This window comes from Ictalurus furcatus, chromosome 23, assembly GCF_023375685.1.
Source record: "Ictalurus furcatus strain D&B chromosome 23, Billie_1.0, whole genome shotgun sequence".
Lineage (NCBI taxonomy): Eukaryota > Metazoa > Chordata > Actinopteri > Siluriformes > Ictaluridae > Ictalurus > Ictalurus furcatus.
Window position 1 is genome coordinate 15,785,237 of NC_071277.1, and position 24,150 is coordinate 15,809,386.

General features: G+C 39.6%; 1 protein-coding gene across 3 annotated transcripts in view; it reads left to right on the forward strand.

Moving 5' to 3' along the window:
* Window positions 1-24,150, forward strand: part of oxr1a (oxidation resistance 1a) — a 184,495-nt gene that overhangs the window by 21,904 nt on the left and 138,441 nt on the right. For all 3 annotated transcript variants that reach the window (XM_053611287.1, XM_053611291.1, XM_053611289.1), the window contains exon 2: window positions 8,943-9,035. In XM_053611287.1, the coding sequence (XP_053467262.1) occupies window positions 9,019-9,035 (17 nt within the window). In that variant the 5' untranslated portion in view covers window positions 8,943-9,018. The remainder of the gene's footprint in view (window positions 1-8,942; window positions 9,036-24,150) is intronic.

A 24,150-nucleotide genomic window follows, 5' to 3' on the forward strand; every position in this document is an offset into this window, starting at 1 on the left:
TCTGTGTTCATGTGTGTGGTCATCTGTGTGCCTCATTAATTAGTACATAATATTTATTATATGCTAATCAAGAGGATTCTTGACGAGCAGATTTCATGTCCAGGTTGTTATGTTTTTTTGGTCGTGGTTGCCAGGTGAACACACAGTTTCAGAAAATAAACAATATTTCCTGTGGAGTTTCCAAAACAAAATTGTTCATTTTTTTAAAAATTTGTAAAAAATTTTTTTAATGTAAGGCGTTTGACCGCTGCATGATGCACATCGATGCTGTAACTAAGTCCGATCTTAGCACAACCTGCTGCACTACACACATCAGCCAAGAATGATTTATACTAGGTGGATTAATTAGCATGCAGAAATTAAGTGCAGCACAACGCCATCATATAACTCTCCTGCTTGCACAACATGCAGTCACCGCACAGTTACATACATCAAGAGAAAATAAATACACTGAAATTTTCAGTGAAGAGTACATTCTCCAAAATCAGAATGGCTAGAGTGTTGTTGTTGTTTTTTTTTTTTAATCAAAAATAATATTTATAATATAGGGAAAATTAGCACTTTTTAGTATAATATCTTCAAAAATTCACACTTGCGTAGATAGATTGAAATCATTCTCATGGCAGGATTGGGAAGCTGTCTCAAGGTTTAACAGGAAACATGGCGAGCACATCACACACGACACTGTTGCCAAACCTATTAACAAATTCAAAAAGACTGGAAGTGTTGCAGACCGACTGAGAAGTGAACGCCCACGAACATCCAGTGATGAAGACACAACCAACGTGGTGCTGGCAGACACAGTCCCCTATGTATGGAGACTTTTTGTACACCCTGTGTTTAATTTCCTTGATAAACTTTATAAGCCACACTAACGAGTGGAAACCACATGGTATTTTTAAAACAATTTTTAACCCCCTGTTCACAGGTTTCTAGATAAGCTATGTACCTGAAATTTTACGTGATCATCCATATCACTAATTAGGATGGTATTACTGAGGAATTTCCCCAAAATGTTACTTTCATTTATGTTACTGAAAAATGATATTTTCTCGAATTAAACAATAAAGAATTGATTTTCTGTAAGAATCTTTTACTTGACGACATATTGACATTGTAAGACTGCGCTCAGTGGCTTAGTGGTTCGCCTCACACCTCCAAGGTTGGGGGTTCGATTCCCGCCGATGCCCTGTGTGTACGGAGCCTGCATGTTCTCCCTGTGCTGCGGGGGTTTCCTCCGGGTACTCCGGTTTCCTCCCCCAGTCCAAAGACATGCATGGTAGGCTGATTGGCATGTCCAAAGTGTCCATAGTGTATGAATGGGTGTGTGAATGTGTGTATGTGATTGTGCCCTGCGATGGATTGGCACCCTGTCCAGGGTGTACCCCGCCTTGTGCCCGATGCTCTCTGGGATAGTCTCCAGGTTCCCCGTGACCCTAAAGGGTAAGCGGTATTGAAAATGGATGGATGGCTGGAACGTTATAAGACTAGATTTTTTTTCGTTTTGTTAAGTATGCAAATTAGATGAAGGCTCATTTTCATAAATAAATGTGCATTTTTGAAAACTTTCTTATAGAAAAAATACTTGTAAGAATATCAGCAATCAAATGTCTTTTGAGAATGATTATTGATATTTCAAAAAATTACCCAATTTACCTGTAGTGCCTTAATGTAGCCAGATCTACCTTCAATTTTTTTAATTAATTAATTTATTTTTAGTGTCTATTTTCATGTTTACTAAGTCTTTTATCCTCTGTACTTGTGCAGTCATCTTGCTTAAATGAACTGTGGTGCTGTGTTTCAATTTGTAGTACTCTGACATTCTAAAGAGAAATGGCTTTAAACCCTCCAGTGGTATATTTCCAGCATATGTAGATGCTGTTTTATTATATGAGAGGAATAATAATGCCTCTGATTTGAACCTGTTTTATATAAGTGTCTGTCTTTTTGTTTTGTTTTGTTTTTTGGCCCAGTGGTTGCCAGAGCACTTGTGATTAATTTTCTTTCCATTTCTCCATAGGCTCATTGTTTTTATGTTTTTTTGTTATTACCTCCCACACATCTCCGCTGTACTGGTTTAAAAATAGGTGTGGACAGTAACACACCATCTATGGCTCTCTGTGTAAATGTCACATTCAAACACCGCAGACAAATTTTCAGTTTATGTGTATTTAGCTAATTTGATAAAAACAAGCAAGGAGAATCATATTTTTAAGCCTTTAAACATGTTAAGGATAAAACAGTATGTTCAAATGATTTGTATGTTTGTTGGATTTAAGTTGGTCTTTAAAAACATCATTTCAACCCAACATACAAGGTTTAGCGAAGTTTCAAGTAGAATGTGTCGATATTAAATAGGAAGATAACCTAACCTTTGCTTAACTTTTACAATATTGTCACAATATTGTTTTTGCGTTGTAAAAATGCAATGTTTGTGAGTCTTTTGAGTGTCTACATACAGAGAAGTAAATAAATAAGTACACCCCATGGAAATTGTCGGCTTTTTTAATATAAAGTTGATGTACTTGAACAACACCCCCCCCCCCCCAAACCAAAAGACCCCCACAAAATGAGCTTTTTCAATCATTTGTTCAACAGAAATATCAATAGATGTGATAATCTTCTGTGGAAAAAGTAAGTACACTTTTGGCTTCAGGTAACATAACATAAAAATAACTTCTTGTAGACGTTTTGCATCATTGTCCATCAGGTTTGCTGGAATTTTTGACCACTCTTGCATGCAATTTTCTTTCAGTTGGAAGATGTTTGAGTTTTCTTGCATGTACTGTCCATTTCAAATCCCCCCACAATATTTAAATGGGAATCAAATCCAGGCTTTGACTAGGCCGTTCCACAATCCTCCATTTCTTCTTTTTGAGCCATTCCTTGGTGGATTTGCTCGTGTGCTTAGAATTATTATCCTGTTGAACCTTCCACTTTTGGAAAGATGGTCTCACATTCTCTTCAAGCACTCTTTGATATGGACAATTCATAGTTGAATCAGTGCAAGCTGTCCAGTCCTTGAGGCAGCAAAGCAACCCCAAACCATAGCATTTCCACCACTGTGCTTCACAGTTGGTATGAGGTGCTTCTCCTGAAAAACTGTCTTTTGGTCTGTGCCAAACATGTCTGCTGTTACTGTGGCCAAACAACTCTATCTTTGATTCGTCTGTCCAGAGCACATTATTCCAAAAGGCCTGGTCTTTGCCTATATGCTCATTGGCAAACTGTAGTCTTGCAAAGGATTTTTCCTGGCACATCTCCCATGTAGGTCAAATTTGTGCAGTCTCTTTCTGATTGTAGAAGCATGCACTTTGACACCAACAGCTGCAAGATGCTGTGATGAAATTTTGGGGTTCTTTGAGACTTCTTTTTGCATCAGATGGTCTGCTCTTGGGCTGAATTTGCTGGGACCGCAAGGATGTTAGGGCAGATTTCAACTAGGCTATATCAATATTTTAGATCAGACTCCAACCAGGTTGAAAAAGTATGTTGGATCAGATCCCAATTAGGCTATATGTGAATGCTAGATCAGATTCCAAGCAGGTTGAAAAAGGATGTTGGATCAGATCCCAACTAGGATATATGTGAATGCTAGATCAGATTCCAACCTGGTTGAAAAAGGATGTTGGATCAGTTCCCAACTAGGATATTTGTGAATGCTAGATCAGATTCCAACCAGGTTGAAAAAGGATGTTCGATCTGATCCCTGCAAGTTATACTAGAATGTTAGGTAAGATCACAGGCAGCTTGTATCAGGATGTTGGCTCAGATCCCAACCAGGTTATATGTGAATGTTAGATCAGATTCCAACCCGGTTATATGAGACTGTTAGATCAGATCCCAGCTGGTTATGCCAGGATGTTAGATCAGATCCCAACCAATTTATGCCTGGATGTTGTTAGGTTATCTAAAAATATAGATGTTAGATCATATCCGAGTTGTATGTAAATTGTTAGACCCCAGTCTAGTTACAAATCCAAACCGGGCTACAATGAATGTTAAATCAGATCCCAAGCAGGTTACAATTCAACACCTCCTATGCTGACTCAAAGCCTCAGTCGTATTTCATTTTTTTATGCGCATTCCAAAGAAGCATTTTCTTTTTGTGAGATGAGTCAGTAGAATAAACTCAGTAATCAGGACTGAGGGAGCGTGTAGGTGCAGCAGTTCTTCAGAAAACAAAGCGCATCACCTCATCTGACTCGGTCTGTTTTCATCCTCCTCCCCTCGTCCCTCCACTCTTTGTCGTCATGCACTTTTCTCTGTATTTCTCTCTCTCTGCTTTTCTCCACGTCACCCCTCTGCGTAGCCTACAGAGTGAGAATACTTTTGTAAAGAAAATAAATCCTCTGAACAATCGAACAAGTTGGAAAGCTGAAGCTGCCTTTATGCTCTGACCTCAACCCTTTCCGTGGGGGGTTCAAACGTCGTGGATGCGTGCATTAATAATGTACACCGTTCCTCCCTGCAACTGATATAACCTTTTAACCCACGCCTTTACTCGCTCACATTGTGTGGCATTCAAATGCAGATCCGTACTCACTGACAGTACACTGAAGAAAAAGGTGATGAGGGGAAAAAGACATGACGTCGATGAAGCTTCAAGTAATAAATAAGGAATGACCAAATAATTAGAATAGATAAATGTTCTTTTTGCCCCAGATTATTGCTCGTATTTGCATTGTGATTATGCTCTAAACTAAATCACTCAACTAGCAAATGTTGGTCATTTAGGCCCATGCTGAGAAGTTTGTTTTCCCTTGACCTCATGAAGTGGTCGTGTTAACACGAGGAGAGCCTTTGAGTTACACTCTAAGTGCAGTTACTCTTAAATGTTTGTCAGATCGCAGCAACATTTTCAGCTCACATCACAAAAAATGCACAAAAAGACCTAGCCCAAAAGTGTTATAGACCCCTGAGTAAGACACGCCTCCTGGTTGCAAAAATATAGCGGGAAGATTATGGGTAATTTTTAGAGCAAGCCAATATTTGTTTCCTAAAATATCACGTTTTGCTGTTGGGTGCCAAAATCGGAAAAGTCTTCTGTTGCATACTATCAAATCGGACACTTTTCCAAGCCAACAGGCTTGGCCGTGGTTGTAGTTACCGACAATTAGGAGGGATAATCGGTTGGAGAAGCTCAGTCATCTCAGATAAGTAGCTAACTATCATATCAGTCAAATCAATTAAGAATTGAACAAAATTCTTTAGCTAACTAACATTTTAACAAGCTTAGCTTGCTAGTTAGCTAGCATGCCTAATTTCTGTTGCATTAAAACACCTATGGAACTTGCCTAAAATCTACATCAAGAAACAAGTTAGCTAACACTTGGTAGCTAGGTCACATTTTTGCTAAGAAGTTTGCTATAATGGACATGTTTAGCTAGCTAACTTTGTTCAACGAAGTTGACTGCGCTGCCATCTGAGTTTATGGCATCTGGTTGGGCGGCACCTCGGGCTTTCTGTGCCATGACGTCTTCGACGCTGTAGTCATCAACCATTACATCTAAACGTGTCCATAACCACAAAGTTGTAAGCCACCTGTATGCTTTCAATGTTTGAAACTGAGTTTTTAGGAGATATGTCCAGCCATTGCAGGCTAGACAACCGCTTAGGATCATTTAGCAACTGACAGGAAGTAAGGATATAAGGATATTCTAGAATGACGCTATTTGAAAGTGTTCGTTTAGCCGAACAGCACTGTCTATCTTTAAGCAATAATAATAAGTGGATAACATTTTAGCTAATGTCCGAGTCTTCAATCAGATTATAACCAAGTAGAGTCAGGTACCTAGGCTACTCGGGTCTTTTTGCAAGCAGGTTGCATGGCTTTTGTGTTTACAGTACAAACACCAAGGGGTCTAAATGACGTAGCAGTGATAATATATAGTTTAAGCTTATTTTTTTTTGTAAAATTAAAGTAATTGTTTCACTCACCTGACTTGAAAATGTACGAGCATTCTTCTTCTCCCACTTTGATTCTCATTTCAGACTAACGCGCTGTCTTCGGGGTGACAGTGTGGCTAGTTTGCCTACACAGAAACCGTTCTGACCTTAATCACTGTAATATCTGTGTAGTTCCCTACAACAGAAACGGTTCAGTACAACATAGATGCACATTATGCACTTTCACTTTCCCTTTCTGTGCCATAGCCTGCGTTTGCTGAAACTGATTCTAATTCATTTTAGTTACAGAACTTACTTCAAAATCAAATAACAATTTGTCAGGAAAAACACAACCCTGGCAACCCAGAAGGCCAGGTACCACAAGCGATATCTGATTTTATTTTTCTTTAAATCACTATCACACAAAAGATTTTATCTACAATCATCAGGTTTGTCCTGAAATATTCATTAGTTCTATCGATAACTAGCATAATGTTGATCAGCCATTGTCTTAAAATAACGTAATGTTTTACATTATAAAAGTCATTTTGTCAGAATTTCATTGCCTTCATGATTTTATTGATCGATCTCGAAGCCAGACGTGAACATAGTGGTTTTCTTAATATCTTCACTAGTGTTGACTAGTGTCAAGTGATCGATGTAATAAACTATGCACTTGCCATACATGCAAATACAAATTAGCATACTCTTGATGATTTGTTGCCTTATTTGCATATTTGAATGAATTAAAACAAAACACTGAACACTTTCTTTCTGATGCGCATAAATAAACGAATATATTTAAGCTTGTTGTAAAAGCCAGTAGATATTCTAATCTTTAATACTTGCACCATGTATTTATTTACTGTTTTCTTGTTGTACTCTGGTTAATTATTGTAAAGTGTGAGATTTAATCTAGATTTAAACATTTTTAGAGCTTTTTTTTTTTTAAATATATTTTTTTAATGTCGCAAGAGTACTAGCATTTGGGTTTAGGGCAAGTTCATCTAGAACTGATGACTCGTACATGATTGTGATGATCTGAGCTCGAGAGCATTGTAGGTGTAATCTGTCAGCATTCAGTACACAGGGCTACGGTTTGGCCGTAGCGTTTACTACGGCTTGTTCCGGCGGCGCGGGAGACACCTGAAAGCTACACATTTCTGCTTTTTTCAGTCAAACCAAACACAAACGTAATTAACCTGGCTGAAAAGCCAATTCACCGAAGGGGAAAGGACGTGGGACGTGAAAGACATGCGTTTGTGGTCATTTTCGCTGACTTTCTCTAGGCGAACCTTCGTTTGTAGATTCGCAGCGCTCGGCTCCTCTCTCTCGTGAGCCGGTAGAAAAACAAAAGGCAAGTGGTTTGCACTTCTCTGTCGAATAACAGCTCGCTCGATAGTAAACGCACAGGGTAAAATGTGCACCATTTAGTGTTTTCCGTAGTGTACTTAATCATTTTTCACTCGGTATCACTGAGTATTCTTTTGTTCCTGTTTAGGTGTTCTGATGATTTACGTTCATGTTAGTATTAAAGGTGTAAAAACCACTTTTGAGTAAGTGCGATATTTACTGTATATAATTAATTTAATATGTGCATTATAATAGTGCTGGCCGATATATCGATATAATATCGATATCGTGATAAATGATTACGCAATGCACTTTACTGAGATATCGTTAATATGTTGATATATATATTTTTTTGTAATAATTACAAATTAAATGGCACTGGATGGATGTCATCGATTTTAAGTCATTTTTTTAAAACAAGCACTATTCGGACGGGACTAGTTTTCCAGAGGGACGTTCGAGAAATCTGTGTTTTACAGACGTACTTCGTGATTTTAATCCCGTCTGAATCTGGCAAGTCTTTGTTTTTCCTCACACAACCGCTGTAAAAATTCCGGAGCAAATTACCTACTGTTTTTCGGCTAACTCGGTGATCCTCCGATCCTGTCCGAATGCGTCCGAAAGTCTTTGATGCCGATAATATTTTCTATGGTCTTGCCTATAACGCTTTTCCTTGTGGTTTTTGGCCAACGTGAACTACCGTAGAAGCTCTTACACGCACACTTTCTGCTTACTGCGTGCAATTTAGTATGGATGTACATGTTTTTGCTACCTGGTGAAGAACTAAAAAAAAAAAAAAATAAAAGAAGAGCCAAATCATGTAAATTGTTGAGACCGGCCACTGTAATATCAGTGTCCGGTGATGACTCACCTTCATTTCTGCACTCAGTTATATAATGTGGGTGTGTTTTATAAGCAGCCAGTTCCATAAAATCATGTGAAGTTTATTTTAGTAAGGTTTTTTTTTCTTCAATAATTCATTTTAATAAATTAAAATTAAATCAATAAATTAAAAATGTATTTAAAACTTTTCCAATTTATAAGTACTTATGCACGCATCCAGAGCACGTGATCTTCTGCGATGCCCAGATTTACAAAACAGACACGCCCACCTCTGTAATAAACACGGAGACGTTAGTCCCGTCCGAATCTGTACACGGAATCACAGACGTCGGGGGATAAGAATCGTAACTCAAACTATGTTTGGAAAACTAGTCCTGTCCGAACGGCGCTCTAATGTTCTTTGTCTTTGTAGGCATTAGAGAAAAGTATCATCAAACTCAGTTTAACTGTTTTGTTTTGTTTTGTTAGCTAAACTATATATCGTGATATGCATCATGTATCGTAGAAATGTCCTAAGTACCGTGATATGATATTTTTGTCATATCGACCAGCCCTACATTATAATATCGACGTGGACCAGTCTGCAGTGCGGACATGCGTTTATGCTAATGTTGCAGTAAAGTAAGTTTATAGACTTATAAATCCAAACAAGTCTGCAGATACCAGTACATTTTTATACATTTATGTATAAAGCATGTATAGATCTGTGCTGTTAGCACTGCGCCATCCCATAATCTGGCATACGCTAGTGTTATTTGGTAGAATTTGCCTTTTTTCTCTCTCTCTCTCTCTCTCTCTCTCTCTCTCTCTCTCGTTCCTCTTTTAATGACACCCACTTTCTCTCCTCCATATTTCAGGTCCGCTCCCTGAAGCAAAGCCTCTCCTCCTGACTTTCCGGAAGCTTCTGTACTGGACAGAGGAGACATCTGCAACATGTTCAGCACCAAAAGGTCAGGGTGGCATCACTGTTTTTGTGTTGTTTCTTGTGGACATACGTGAACGCAAGAAGGAAAATGTCACAAACCTCTCGGGCAGACCATTTGGAAAGGCTAATGCAGCAGATTCCAAAGTGACATTTGAGTCATAGGCTTTATTTTCAGATATGATTCAGAGTTTGGAAGGAAGACGAAGACCGAGCTGATTTCAGGTCAGAAATGAGGCCTTTCCTCGACTGTCGAAGTATCCATAACTGCCTTACGTTATGCTCGAACATTTCATCCACATTCAAACGTTCTGCATACCACGTTCTACTATTAGTCACCAAGCGTAAGGTAATTGTGATGTGTTTACTCAATGGCAACCTTTTTGAGTGTTACTGTCTATACATGACTCTCTCTAGATCTTCATGCTGTAACACCATACTGTAACGTCTGTTTACTGTGAGGAAAGACACGAACAGATGGGTTCCTCAGGAAACATACATGTTATAATTGACATAAAGGCTGACTGAACATAACAACCTGTCCATTCTAACAGCTGAACCTGAAACTTTTAATAGCTGAACACAAATCAGCATCGTCATCACTTATATACCAGCAACTGTGGTGCCTGAGACTGAAGTGTGTCTTCTAACAAAATAACACACGTTCATTAAAATTCTGACAAGCACAGGGAGGTAATTAAACCTGTGGGGATGCATCACGCTTGGCGAAAGCGGCGGTGGGAGGATGCGGATTTACATGAGGAATCAAATTGTAGTTTAGCATATAACGTGCTCACATGCTGCTCTAGTCCCGTATTTCTCTTTTCTATACGGATGTTAGCGTGTTGCTCTTAAACGTCACGTTAAAGATATGTTCAGCTATTGGGTCAGATAATTGAACATGGTCACCTGCAGAATTGTTGGTAGCCTTCATGGAAAAATGAGCAATAATAAATAAAGGGGTGTATTTTCAGGGTTCCTTTAACGAAAAGCACAAAAATCAGGGATAGAAAATGGGGACTGAAGAAGGAAATTTTTTTTTTTTTTTTGGTTTGCTGTCGAATACAAAGTAACTTAAAATAAAGAAACTGTTCGAAAATGAAAAGTAAAAAGACTTTTGTATCAAGGACATAATGAAATGTGGAATATTGGAATATAGGCTATTTTATCACATTTGGGACATATGCACGCTCACTTAAAATAATTGTTATTTTTTATTATTTTATTAGAGAAGTACGTATTTCTTTCAAATTCAAACATATAGATTTTTTACATTTGCACTTTTTCACTCAGTTTGAGATGAATATTTTTAAGTTCAAGACTGCACTACTGAAAAAGAACTATTGGAACCTCAGGAAAGTCCCAAGTGGTGCTGTTGTTGTTGTTGTTGTTTATTATTAATATTGGCCTACATCTTGTGCCCCACTTCACCATGGAGCGTTACGGGAGCCGTCCCCTAAGCAAACAAACCGCACCTTACATAAAAGCTCCTTCAAAAAACTTTAATCAGATCAACAGCCAACAACGCCCTGCCTTCGATTATATCCGAACGAAGTCTGCAACTGAGACTGGACGTATTAAATCCCGAAACGCTCTGCCTACAGAACTCCTTTAGTGCCTCCTGTTTCCATACACTGCGTTTTATCACTGGACGGAAGGATATTTGTCACCCAGGTTAATTGTTTATGCTCATGGTCACTCCTTAAAAAGTTAAGAGCAGTGTTAAATGAACTTTCCCTCTAAATCTTCTCCCTGCGTAAAAATAAGAGACGCTCATTCTCTGGGGTTTGTATAATAACTGTGCTGGAGATGATAAGCTCAGCTTTAATCAGACTCGAGAGTGTTTACATCCCAAAATGGCACAAAGTCCCTGCAGCCCCAAGTACTAAACTTATTACTAACTCATTATCTTTTATCCCCTCTGAAACTCAGACTGAGTCTATCTCTTGTTGTCTCTGAAATCCATCTCTGAGCTCACCTGCAGCGCCACGTGACCTGCTGGCTTCTCGCATAGCTTAGTCATAACTCGGCAGAGACGCATGCTGGATGTGCTTGTTACGCGTCCTCTGCCCTCAGCTCAAGCTATTATCTCAGCAGTGGATGCTAGTTATAACTAGCATGAAGAGGAAATGTCTAAGCTGAGCTATCTCTGTGCGTGTCCGGTGAAATCCGTGCTGTCTAGCTCCTGGAAGAAACTGTAACCAGAGAAGCAGTTACGATATTCGAGGAGCACTCACTAGCTGCAGGCTGAGGGCGTGGGAATTTATCGGATGCTACACGGAGCCGAATTGTTCCAGATGAAATGACGTACGTTAAAGGAAAACATGTTGAGAGTCCAAGACTCGTGTAAATTGTCGCGCATGAAGATTTATTTATCGTGCAAATGGAAGAGAACCAGTTCGAGGATGAACATATTTCCGTACATTTTATACCGTGGCACTGTGGTCTGCTCGAGTCAGGAACGTGTCGATCAATTCTCTGTAACCGCACAGCACTGATAACAGTGCTCGAAGTCTATCCATGGAGATATTTCTCTAGTAACACCTCATTCACAGGGATTTGGAGGACATTATGTATTATTGTTAGAAAGTGCTGCCACTGGAGACTCCTTCCATAAATGGTACCATACCAGCAAAATATGATGGGGAAAAAAATTGTTGGATGGCTATCGATATCGGTTGATACTCAAGGTTTTCGTTATCGGTATTGGTATGAGAAAAGAAAAAGTGATCTCATGCCATCTCTGATGCCACGCACATGCTGTAACCGTAACGCTCTAACCAATCCCAGCACGTATCGGCTTCTAACTAGCATAGCTTACAATCTGGATAAGATTAGTTATTATTAGTAATGAAGAGAAATAATGATTGGTTTAACTCTAGTGACGAGGTGGTTGTTTGCATTCGCTGTAGCTTTGAAGGCAGAAAATGAAGAGCTGTGGAGCTTCGCGACTAGCTGACTAATCAGCATGCGGCCTCAGTTGCACTGAGGCCACATCACATACTGGTGAATGTCCCAAAAACAGACGCGTCCCTAAACAAATCCTTGTCACTATATATACATATATACACACACATATATATAAAAGTCAAAAGTTCTGTACATGTTGAGAGCTCCTCCTAATTCTGATCTTCATTGGGTGTAATTAAGCAGATCCTAGCGCTCTACAGATCAGTGTGAAGATTGAAATGAACAGAAATGCACTTGTGCTTAGTTATTTATGTATGCAGGTGTGGAAGGAAGTGAGCCCCTGAGGAGCTGCTAAACTTGCTTGGCTTTTTACCCCCTACAAAGGCATGCTGGTCCAATTAGAGAACGACCTTGACAGCATCCTTGAGGAGTTGAGAGATGAGATTGTCTGTAAACATTCTCCTTTTCGCTGTTTCTCGCTGTCTCACTCTTATGGTTGGGTTCCCATAGTGCTTTGAAAAGCCTCAATGGATACGTGGGTAATGGATTTAAATGGACTTTTGAGTGTGGTGAAACTTAGAAGATTCTGGTAATGCACCACTCTGATTATTGGACTCTGACATGGCTGTACCGTGTGAGTACTGAGTACTGTGAGTGTAGTGTGTGTGCTGTCGCATGATGAGTTGTGTGTTTGGTAATGAGCAGTGGTCGTGATATTAGATGGGAGGATAAAGCCTAATATCTATCAATAGATTGACAGTGAAGCTATTAGGATTGGTGCATTATATCATGAGGTCTGTAAACTATTATATATATATACACACACACTTTATTAAACTACATTTATGATATCTATATATATTTTTAAGTATTTCAAGGTTACAATACTATACTAAAAAAAAAAAAAAAACACTAAACATACAGATCCACCATCTGTCCTTTTAGTTTCTCCACCAAACCATGTCCTCCAAGTCCCAGCCCTGCTTCTTCATACCATTCTGTGTATTTTTAATACGACCATTCGTGGTGCTGTTGTGCTTAGCATCAAAGAATTATTATTTTTTTTATTCTTAACATTATAATAGCTAACTCTCACCTATCACATGCCAGCTACCAAACAGGAAATGTGGTGCAAACGCATGCATCCTCTGAAACACATGAAGCCAGCCAACTACATTTCAAACTGATGCTCATGCCTGCATCACAGGTCGGTGTAACACACTCGAAGGAAAGTGCTGTCCACCCTCTTCCACATACAAGAGCTCATAGATGTCTGCGATTGTCTAGAGTCGATGTGATTTTGAGGGGGGAGAGTATACCATCCATCCCACAGGAAGTTTTGCTCCCATGGTTCCCGGCTACAGATGTCTGTCATCATCAGTGTTCGAACTCACCATCTCCCAATGATCGCGCCAATCGGGAGTTGCTTTAAGACGTTTATTACCAGCAGATAATCTGATGTGGGAACGAAATCTTATGCTCTCCTGGTGTCTTTTTATCTTTGAAAGGCCGTAAACTTAGCCTTGCTAGAGCATTTATACAGCATTTTACAGTCAAAATGGCTTGCTTTTCTCCCATATACAGCTCTCTGGTCTTCATGTTGGTTTATCCTTTTTAACAACAAATGCCGTCTTCACAGGCGAAACTAGGGCTCAAACCAAGAGTAGGCATTCAGACCTATTGATTCTTTAAACAATCAATATAACAGGGCAGACCTGGGCAGCAAGAAACACCTATCAGTCACGTGTTCCAATATTTTAGATCGCTTGAAAAAAGGGGTTGTCTGCCACCAAAGGTGCCGTGTTCTGGGTTGTTTAACACATCTAGATGTAAATATAAGGAAATGAAAGCTGAAATTCTGATCTATAGTCTCATATTCATCCTTTGATCTCAAACCCAAATGTCTTCAATGTATAGTGAAAACGATAGAATTGGCCTTGGTGTTCCAATACTTTTGGAGCGGAGTGTTCCTGCTATTCCTGGTAATGAGACAGAGCGAGAGAGCGTCCGATGGAGGGAGGAACATGTTATAACCATGGTGGCTTGCAAGAACCAATCGGGTAGAAGATGAGGACGTTTTTAGTTTTTTTCCTCCACAACTGGTATGCCAGGTAGAGATGTAAAAGATTCAGGTTGCACAGCCATGGCAGATGGCCCACATAGCATGAGCTGCACACAAACAACAAAGATTACCCTGAATAATCAGGCTTAGAGAAGAGGTCGGCTGGAATTAATTTGATTAGCCGTCCTGGAGAATCTGAACTCAATCAGCACTGGATGCACTCATGCGGTTTTCCTATGAACGCGAACCTCCTTGAACGTCACATTGAGAATGCCTGGTGTTCAAACATACCCATGATGTTTCATCAGGCTCTCAGAGGAGTAGAGTGTTGCTGTTCATTATATGTGTAGAGTATATACAGTATAGCCAGCATGCCTGTTCCCTAGACAGCCAAATATATCATAGCAGATTCAGAGAGAAGTCCGTGGGGTGGGTTTATTTACATTTACATCTGACTTTATATTTAAGTGCGCTGTACGTAAACTTGCGAGGCTCGAGATTTCTGTAAGGTTTCTACTTATAAATATAGAACTTAGTGAGGATACATTTCTTTCTGGTATGTTTTTGAGGTGATAAAGGCGTGTTTTCGCTACAATCCACAAGCATCTGGATCATGCATCATGTCATCACTGCACTCTCAAATACATCACCAGTTCAATCACCTTAATGCACGCTATATGCCGTAATGCATAAATTGCTTTTAGTTTATTTATAACACCCCGATCGATTGTTTGCCTTAAACAAAAGATTTTGAACATGGTAAAAATCCTTACTCGTAAATATAAACAATCCCTATTTCTTAGCAGAGAAATAACCGAATAATAGAATGGTATGCATGTGGAGACTTGACGACACCCACGAAAATTTGATAATTTTCCGATTTACTAGTAAAGTGTATTAATACAGCATGAAAGTTACATCAGGAATGGCGCAAATGAATAGTAAATAAATGATTCTCTGATTAAGAAACTAGCATGTAAACAGCGATTTCTGATGACCTTAATCCGACTAAAGTCATACTCGAAGTAAACACAAATGGAATTAAGACGTGTGGAGTATTCCTGTTTTAGTCTCGTTATCGACGTGTATTACAGACATGTACACACCTTAATCACACTATTAACGTCGTGTGAGAGTTTTCACCGCATTGTGCGACAGGACACATACACACACGGCAGCGCTCAACCTCGGCTCGGCTGTGTTCGAAACCGCGTACTTACCTACTACAGTATATAGTAGGTGAAATACTTGTATCTCGTCTACTATATAGCAGGTAAGTACGCGGTTTGGGACGCAGCCCACGGCTTCAAGCAGTGGTCTATTTGCACGTACAGCATGACGAATAATTAACTGCACTTGAAGCTTTTGTAAAATTAAAAATGAAACGCCCAAAACCGTATACGGGACCATAACGAAGACCAACTGTATGTCGATACGTGAAATTCTGGAGGGAACGTCGGACGTCATGGCGTGGGGATGTAATGACGTGTGCCGTTAATCCATCTATGTTCTATAACATGTAAAATGGGAACATGACAGGAGTATTCTAAAAGCGACTCATGTAAACACCTTAATCAGAATATTGTCTTATTCAGAATAAGGTCAATAATTAGATTACTGCTGTCCATGTAAACATACTGATTGTGTTGCATTGGGAGTGGTAGTAGTAGAGAAAACCTAAAAGGAAATTTGGTTTGGTTACATGTGACACCATTTCCCCCCTTACTCCAAGTTTATGAAGAATTAAAGCATGATCACGCACTGTAGCCAGTGGAACGGCTGACCGGGTGACATTGACATCCGGCAGCTCACACCAAGAGGATAATCAGCTTTTTTTTTTTTTAAACTCTAAGGTGTTTACTCGTGTCAGGATGTCTGCTACACTGTTTGCATCTTAAACCGTTTCCTTTCGCAGTGGGAGGAAAAAAAAAAGCGGGCAGTTCAGAGGTCATTGCAATACACACGGGGCTGTAGAGGTCAGTGTGAGCATGCTGTATTAATTATATGACTACATGAAGCTTAGCACGGCCGTATACCATTTACCGTGTTATATAAATTCATGTACATGTATAGAAAGTGTAAGTGTAGCGCTGGTGAGGGGAAATTTTTACCGTCATGCGAAAACATATAGAATATATTATACAATTTAGTCATGGGGATTGCTTATTTTGAACACCAGCAATATTACCAAAAAAAAACTATTAAAGAAATGATTGCTGCGTAAACATTTAAGCCAAGCTCATTATGTCCCGTCATTATGTCCTCGAGAAAGATGGGATATGACTCCAGAAAAGGTAAATGTGACACTTCTCACATCTCCATAATGGCGTGCAACGATTTTGAACGGGCTGCAAATTAAACAGAGCATTGACCTATATTGAAGCTTCTGAGAGACTAAATTGCCTCAGAGGAGTTTGTTTTATACTTGAAAGGGTGAGAGGCTTATTACGGCTCCTTTTAATATATCAATTTTGCTTATTTATATATTTACATGTTTTAAAAACCTTCAGACCCTCCCCACCCCCCCACACACACACTCCATATCCTCCCACACAGAAATAAATCTACGAGTCCCTTCAGTCTTCTACTGATCCCACTTTAAATAAATTAATAAGAAAATAGTCTATAGTGCGATTTAGAGTGTCTCCCGTGCTGCTGCCGTCCATTTTCTGAGTCTGTGTTGTATCTCCTGCGTCGTGAGAGTACTCTAAGATTGTCTCTTGTGGCCTTTTGTGCTGATTTAACAAATTTCTCCTTATAGTAGCTGGAGAGTGAAACATTCCTTTTTCCCTTAATTAGTTGTGAAGAGTGGTTTATCTGTGCTGTGGTGTACATATCTTCAGGCATTTGGTATTGGGCTTCTGAACTGTTCAAGAATGCTGGTTCATCTGATTCAATCTCTCCATCCTCCACAGGGGCGTTAGCTGGACTGTTATCCGGGTATCCGGGGCTGAGCCCGGATTCTTCTTCATGCATTTTTTTTCTTCATGCACGCTTTGTTTTATGGAAGCTGAGGTAACTTAGCCATCAGCGTACAGTATGACAAGCAAGCAAGACAGAGAAGCAAAGAGACACAGAGGATGAGAGAAAGAGGATGGAGACAGAGATGTCATGAGCGAGCGAGAGAGAGTGAGAGACAAAGAAGCAGACAAAGAGATAAACAGGCAGATTGAGAGAAAGAGAGACAGAAAGTGAAGGAGAGGAACAGATGTTTGAGAGTGAGAGAGACAAAGAGAGGGTGAGAAACAGAGAAAAAGTGGGAGAGAGAGCTCTGATATAGGAGCGATGGAGAGCAGAGGTAAAGCACTAAATATGGAGCAGCCATTTAGTTTAAATGTGATCGGTTGAGACGTGATGTATTAAGAAATCTGTCTGTCTCTCTTGAGCTCAAACCACATCCTGCGTACAGGCCCGTGGCAGAGACCAGTTTTCTGCTCTACTTCTTAGATGTCAATTTGTACAGGATTATATTGGAGGCTTAATCTCTGACTTCAAAGTGAGCTCTGTAATTTGGCTGGAGCTTGAGCCAAAGCGACCATCTTTCCCTGTTTACTGTTCAACTGCTTTTAACTAGAGATGCACCGAAACTAAATTTCTCAGCCGATACAGATAACCGATTGTTCAGAGTGATATCGGCCGATACCGATAGTTCTGCCTTTTATACCATCCATCTTCTATACCGCTTTATCCTTTTCAGGGTCACGGGGGAAACCAGGAGCCTATCCCAGGCGCCCTTTATACCTTCTTTTAAATTAATAATAATTAATTCCACAATTCTGAAGGAAATGCCAATAAAAACTTTATTCTCTCCATTTCAGCAAGTTGTTTCACAGTAACTGGTCTCATAAACATTAACACATTACTCAAATTAACATGAACACATGGACTAAATTCTGAAGATTAAAGTAAGATTTCTTAACTTACTGAATGTTATTAATTCATATTAACATTGACTGAATTCTAAAAAAAACTCCTGTTAGTCTCACATTCACTCTCCACAAACACAAGCATTTCTACTTCATCACTGACATCAAGCTGGTAATATATATCAATATAATATATATCAATATATATATTTTCTGTGCAATATATACTTTTTCTTGTCAACTCATCTTCATTTAAATCTTTCGACGATGTTCTGGAGCTTTAAATCAGCGCGAGCAGCGCGGCACAAAAAAAAATTTAACTCGACGCTGAAACTCACGCTTGTAAAATTTTATCAGTGCAGAGATTACAAACTGCGGTTTTGTCGTCATTCCACACAAGAGACATCGTCTTTAAACACAGCACGAAATTCATGTGTTTTCCCGCCCTCTTTTGATTGACAGGATATAATTGGCCCTGATCATCGATGTTTTTAAAAATTGCCATTATAGCAGGTACATCGGTACATCTCTACTTTTAACCTGTCCTCCAGAATCTTTCCCGGTATAACTGTTCATTGCTGCCTTTATATTTTGCACTCTAATGCTGAATTTGAAGGGTAGCAACAATAAGAGTTTTTAATCTTAGTGTATATACACTCACCGTCCACTTTAATAGGAACACGTGTACACCTGCTCAGTTATGCAGTTCTCTAATCAGTCGACCATGTAGCAGCAGCACAAGGCATAAAATAATGCAGATACAGGTCAGGAGCTCTAGATAATGCTCACATCAGCATTGTTTCAACATTGGAATTGGGAAGACGTATGATCTCCGTGACTTTAACCGTGGCATGCTGGTTGGTGCCTGATGGGCAGGTTTTCGGAGTATTTCGGAAACTGCTGATCTCCTGGGATTTTCACACACAGCAGTCTCTAGAGTTTAAACAGAATGCGGCTGAAAACAAAAAAACATTGAGGGAGTGACAGTTCTGTGGGCGGAAACGCCTTGTTGATGAGAGAGGTCAGAGGAAAATGGCCAGATTGGTTCGAGCTGCCAGGAAGGATATAGTAACTCATATAATCACTCTTTACAACCATGGTGAGCAGAAAAGCATCTCGGCATGCGAAAAAACATCAAACCTTGAGGCAGATTTGATGCAGCATCAAAAGGCCATGTTGGGTTCCACTTCTTTTGGCCAACAACAGAAAGCTGAGGCTGTAATTGGCACAGACGCACCAAAACTGGACAGTTGAAGACTGGAACAATGTAGCCTGGTCTGATTAATCTTAATTTCTGTTGAAGCACACAGATGGTAGGGTCAGAATTTGGCACCAACAGCGTGAATTCATGGACCCAACCTGTCTTGTGTCAACAGTCCAGACTGGTGGAGGTGGTGTAATGATGTGTTGAATGTTTTTTGGCATACTTTAGGCTTGTTAATACCAATCGAGCATTGTTTGAATGCCACAGCCTATGTCGCTGACCATCTGCATCCCTTCATGGCCACAATTTACTCATCTAATGGCTACATCCAGCATGATAACGCACTTCAACTTAAATTGGTTTCATGAACATGACAGTGAGTTCAGTGTTCTTCAGTGGTCTTTCCAGTCACCGGATGAGTGCGCCATTTACCGGATCTGAAGCCGATGGAACACCTTTGGGATGTGGTAAAACGGGAGATGGACGTGCACCTGGAAAATCTGCAGGAATCGGGAGCAATCATTCTCCTCTGACATCACTCGTCAACAGATAAGGACGGGGCTTAAAATGAAGATGCTAGCCAATGATTATATTTGCGTGAAGAGAACGCTGTGGCTCTTTAGCTGAAATGTTTTTGCCGGGCTTGTAAAAGAGAAAAGGTCATCCATTTCTAAGAAATTCATATGCGTACTTGTTTGGTTCCCTTAATCTGTGTTAATGCACTTAACTAGCTAACTAGTTCACCATAAACAATTACATTGTTAGCTTCAACTTTTTAGTGTAGTCATTTAGGTTTCTGGGCAACCGAAACTAGCTTAAAAAAAGGTATCATTTATCAACATATGTCCACTCCTGGGGGACACAGTGGCATAGTGGATAGCACCTTTTCCTCGCTCCTCTAGGGTTGGGGGTTCGATTCCCACCTCCACCCTGTGTGCAAGGAGTTTGCATGTTCTCCCCATGCTTCGGGGGTTTCCTCCAGGTACTCCGGTTTTCTCCCCCCAGTCCAAAGGCATGCATTGTAGGCTGACTGGCATCTCTAAAATTGTCCATAGTGTGTGTGTGTTTGTGCCCTGTGATGGGTCGGCAACCCATGAGTCCCCTGGGATTGGCTTCAGGCTCCCGCACGACCCTGTATGGGATAAGTGGTACAGAAAATAGATGGATGGATGTCCACTCCTGCTTATGAATCTGTTATGAAGTAATCCTTCAAATAGTGTTCCCAAACATGCTGTCATGATGAAATAACCAGAGTAGAATAGTATCAAATGTTACATTGTTTTCAGTTTATTATGGTTGAAATATCTGAAGTGACACTTCACCCTGCCTCATCTTTAGGCTCTAAATAGTTACTGAACCATTTCTGCACTCGCGCCTGCTTGTTTATGAATATCGCAGAGGCGGTATGTTGGCTGGTCGACTTTCGCACTTCAGTCACTACATGCAAACTCAACAGCAAGAAGCACTTCCATATGCCAAGAATTACTGCACCAAGTATTCTAGTGTCCTGGGTTTTACCACCTCACATATGGCAATTTCCCATCTAATTTCTTTCAGATTGCTCCATGTGGTACAGTAGTTGTTGCCAAGGTCAATTAAAGGTCAAATGATTCCAGAAAAGGAAAGTCTGGTATGTTTTCCAGACAGCATGGCAATCACATAGAAGTTAGAAGTGTTAGAAAAGATTGGGTTCTCACATTTATTATGTACTGACATAAGGAATATGTTTTCCTTGTTTGAAAATGCATCATAGTCATTTAGCTGTGTATGGAAATGAGTTTGTCATGCTTATAATTGGTTTTGTGAAAGAAACGCTCTTCAAAGGAAGCAGTCTGTCCTGCAGAAATGTTCCTTTTTATCCCTGCAATATTAAATCGCAGCACATTTTCACGATGGAACAGATTATGAGTCAGGAAATAACATGGTGTCAAACTACAAGGATGCATACCAATCTTGAATGGTTTCCGTATGCTAATTTCTTGCCTGCATCCATTTAAATCAGTGACACTCAGATTTTTAAAAAGAAATTTTTTTTTTTTTAAACCTGTGCACGGTTTGGATTATCCCATTACATGGGATAAATCAATAAATGTAACGCAGTAATGAAAAATGCAGCATTATTAATCTGGGAGATGCATCCAGCGAGTAATTCTAATCAAGAGAGGTTGTGGGAATAGAATTTTGGCAGTCAGGTTTTAAGCCTGGTTTATTGGAGGAGGGATCACTCAGGTTCAAAACATAATCATGATGATAGTACAGTGTACACTCACCAGACACTTCATTAGGAACAACCGTGTACTTGGTCATTCATGAAGTTATCCAATCATGTGGTATCAGCGCAATGCATAAAATCAACAGATACAGTACAGGTCAAGAGCTTCGGTTAATGTTCACATCACACATCAGAATGAGGAATAACGTGATCACGGTGACGTTGATCGTGGCATGGTTGGTCGTTTGTGTATTTCAGAAACTGCTGATCTCCTGAGATTTTTATGTGTAGACAGTCTCTAGAGTTTACACGAATCTGTGCAAAAAACAACAACAAAGCATCCAGTGTGCAGCAACATTATTGAAACATGAGGCAGATAGGCTACAACAGCAGATAACCAGATCGGGTTTCTATACTGGGATCTGAGGCTACAGTTTCAGACTACAGACTGGGCACAGACTCACAAACTGAGATTGAAGATTAGAATAACATTGCCTTGTCTTTCTCCAACTGCCCAGTTCCTCTTAAAGTGGTCAGTGAGTGTATGTGAGGACATCAGCCTTCTGTACCTCAAGCCCCAATTATCAAAGGTTACACTACCTCATTCAAGTACACATACTTATTGCTCTGCTTATTATTCCTCATGGTCCTTCTTCTTCTTATTAAACTATCTTCTCATTATCCATATCCTAACACGTTCCTAGCCTTAAAGTTCAGACTCGTATGTAGATCTTTTTTTAGTTTGCTGTCCATATGGAGTAGGTTTCCTCTGGGTTCTCCAGTTTCCTCCCACTTCCCACAAACATTCCATATGTGGAAATGGCTATGCTAAATTGCTTCTAGATGTGAATAATTAGTGCTTAGTGTGTGAATGTGGGGAAGCATGGTGCCCTGAAACGGACTGAAATGGTCCCATTGGTTTAATGTTAAAGTGACTTTAGATCAAAGTCGAAATTTATCCTATTTAAAGACTCTTATGTAGTACAATGAGCAGAAACTGTAAACATTAACTGACCCCTTTTGCCAAAGAGTGTGTATGTGATGTAACTGAGACAGAGCGTTCGCATCTATAGCCAGACTCATCATTCACCTCTTTAGTGACTTCCAAGACCCATGACTGTATCTGTGAAAATGGACCTGCAGTGTTTATAAAATTCCTTCAAACAGATAAAGGCTGTGTTTTCCACTCAGTGATTTTACATGCGCTGTTCAATTGTTTGTTCATGGTTTGTGTATTATGGACTAATTATACGCACAGCAAATATAACAGAGCCCGCTAAAAGAACCTGTGGGGTGCCATAAGAGCCTTAATAACCTCTCCTAGGAGAAAATAAAAAAGGATTAATGTTGGGGAAAAGTCCTTCAGGAAATTGTGAATTTGTGTGGCATAATGGGGACCATATTCAGCTTATTGCTCAAAGACTTATTGCTCCATAAAAGTACACACAAGCACCAAACGTAATACCATGCATGTATTTTTCTACCTCTTACAGGCTCCGTACAGAGTTCAGGCTTGACTTCAGAAGCATTGAAGTTAGCCTAAATGCATCTTGACAGGGCAGCCCACCAGCCTAGTATGCTCTCGGAAATAAAGCCACCATTATCTCTCTCCACTTAGCTGAATCCCAATTCAAAGCTGCAGTATACAGTACTTCAAATATATTTCTCTCATTTGAACTCACAGGGGTGCCAATAAGTGTCGCACACCTACATTTAACACAGATTTTTTTTTTTTTTGGATAAACCTGTGGTGTGTTTGCAATTGTTTCATATCCATGAGAGCAGAGTGTTTTTGTGAATTTTTGAAACAAAATGTCAAAAAGTTAAACAGAGACAATTTTTCACAGCCTTTGCTCATATTTACCAAGGGTGCCAATATGAGTGGAGGGCACAGTATGCTGCAGTATATAATAAGGGAGTAGACAGAATGCTGCAGTGTATAATATGGGAGTATATAGTATGCTGCAGTATATAATATGGGAGTAGACAGAATGCTGCAGTATATAATATGGGAGTAGACAGAATGCTGCAGTATATAATAAGGGAGTAGACAGAATGCTGCAGTATATAATATGGGAGTAGACAGAATGCTGCAGTATATAATATGGGAGTAGACAGAATGCTGCAGTATATAATATGGGAGTAGACAGAATGCTGCAGTATATAATATGGGAGTATACAGTATGCTGCAGTATATAATATGGGTGTAGACAGAATGCTGCAGTATATAATATGGGAGTATACAGTATGCTGCAGTATATAATATGGGAGTATATAGTATGCTGCAGTATATAATATGGGAGTATATAGTATGCTGCAGTATATAATATGGGTGTAGACAGAATGCTGCAGTATATAATATGGGAGTATACAGTATGCTGCAGTATATAATATGGGAGTAGACAGAATGCTGCAGTATATAATATGGGAGTAGACAGAATGCTGCAGTATATAATATGGGAGTAGACAGAATGCTGCAGTATATAATATGGGAGTATATAGTATGCTGCAGTATATAATATGGGTGTAGACAGAATGCTGCAGTATATAATATGGGAGTATACAGTATGCTGCAGTATATAATATGGGAGTAGACAGAATGCTGCAGTATATAATATGGGAGTAGACAGAATGCTGCAGTATATAATATGGGAGTAGACAGAATGCTGTAGTATATACAGTAATATGGGCGTATACTCTGTAGTATACAACATGGAAGTATTTGCTGCAGTATGGAATATGAAGGAATTCACAGAAGTTCACCAGTGATATCTCTGAGCTGAGGAAGGAAAAAAAAAACGTAAACAGGCGTGATTGATCACTCTATCTCTGAACTGTTTATTTCTGTCTGCACTTACTAACAGACACATTGAATCAGACATTTAGTCT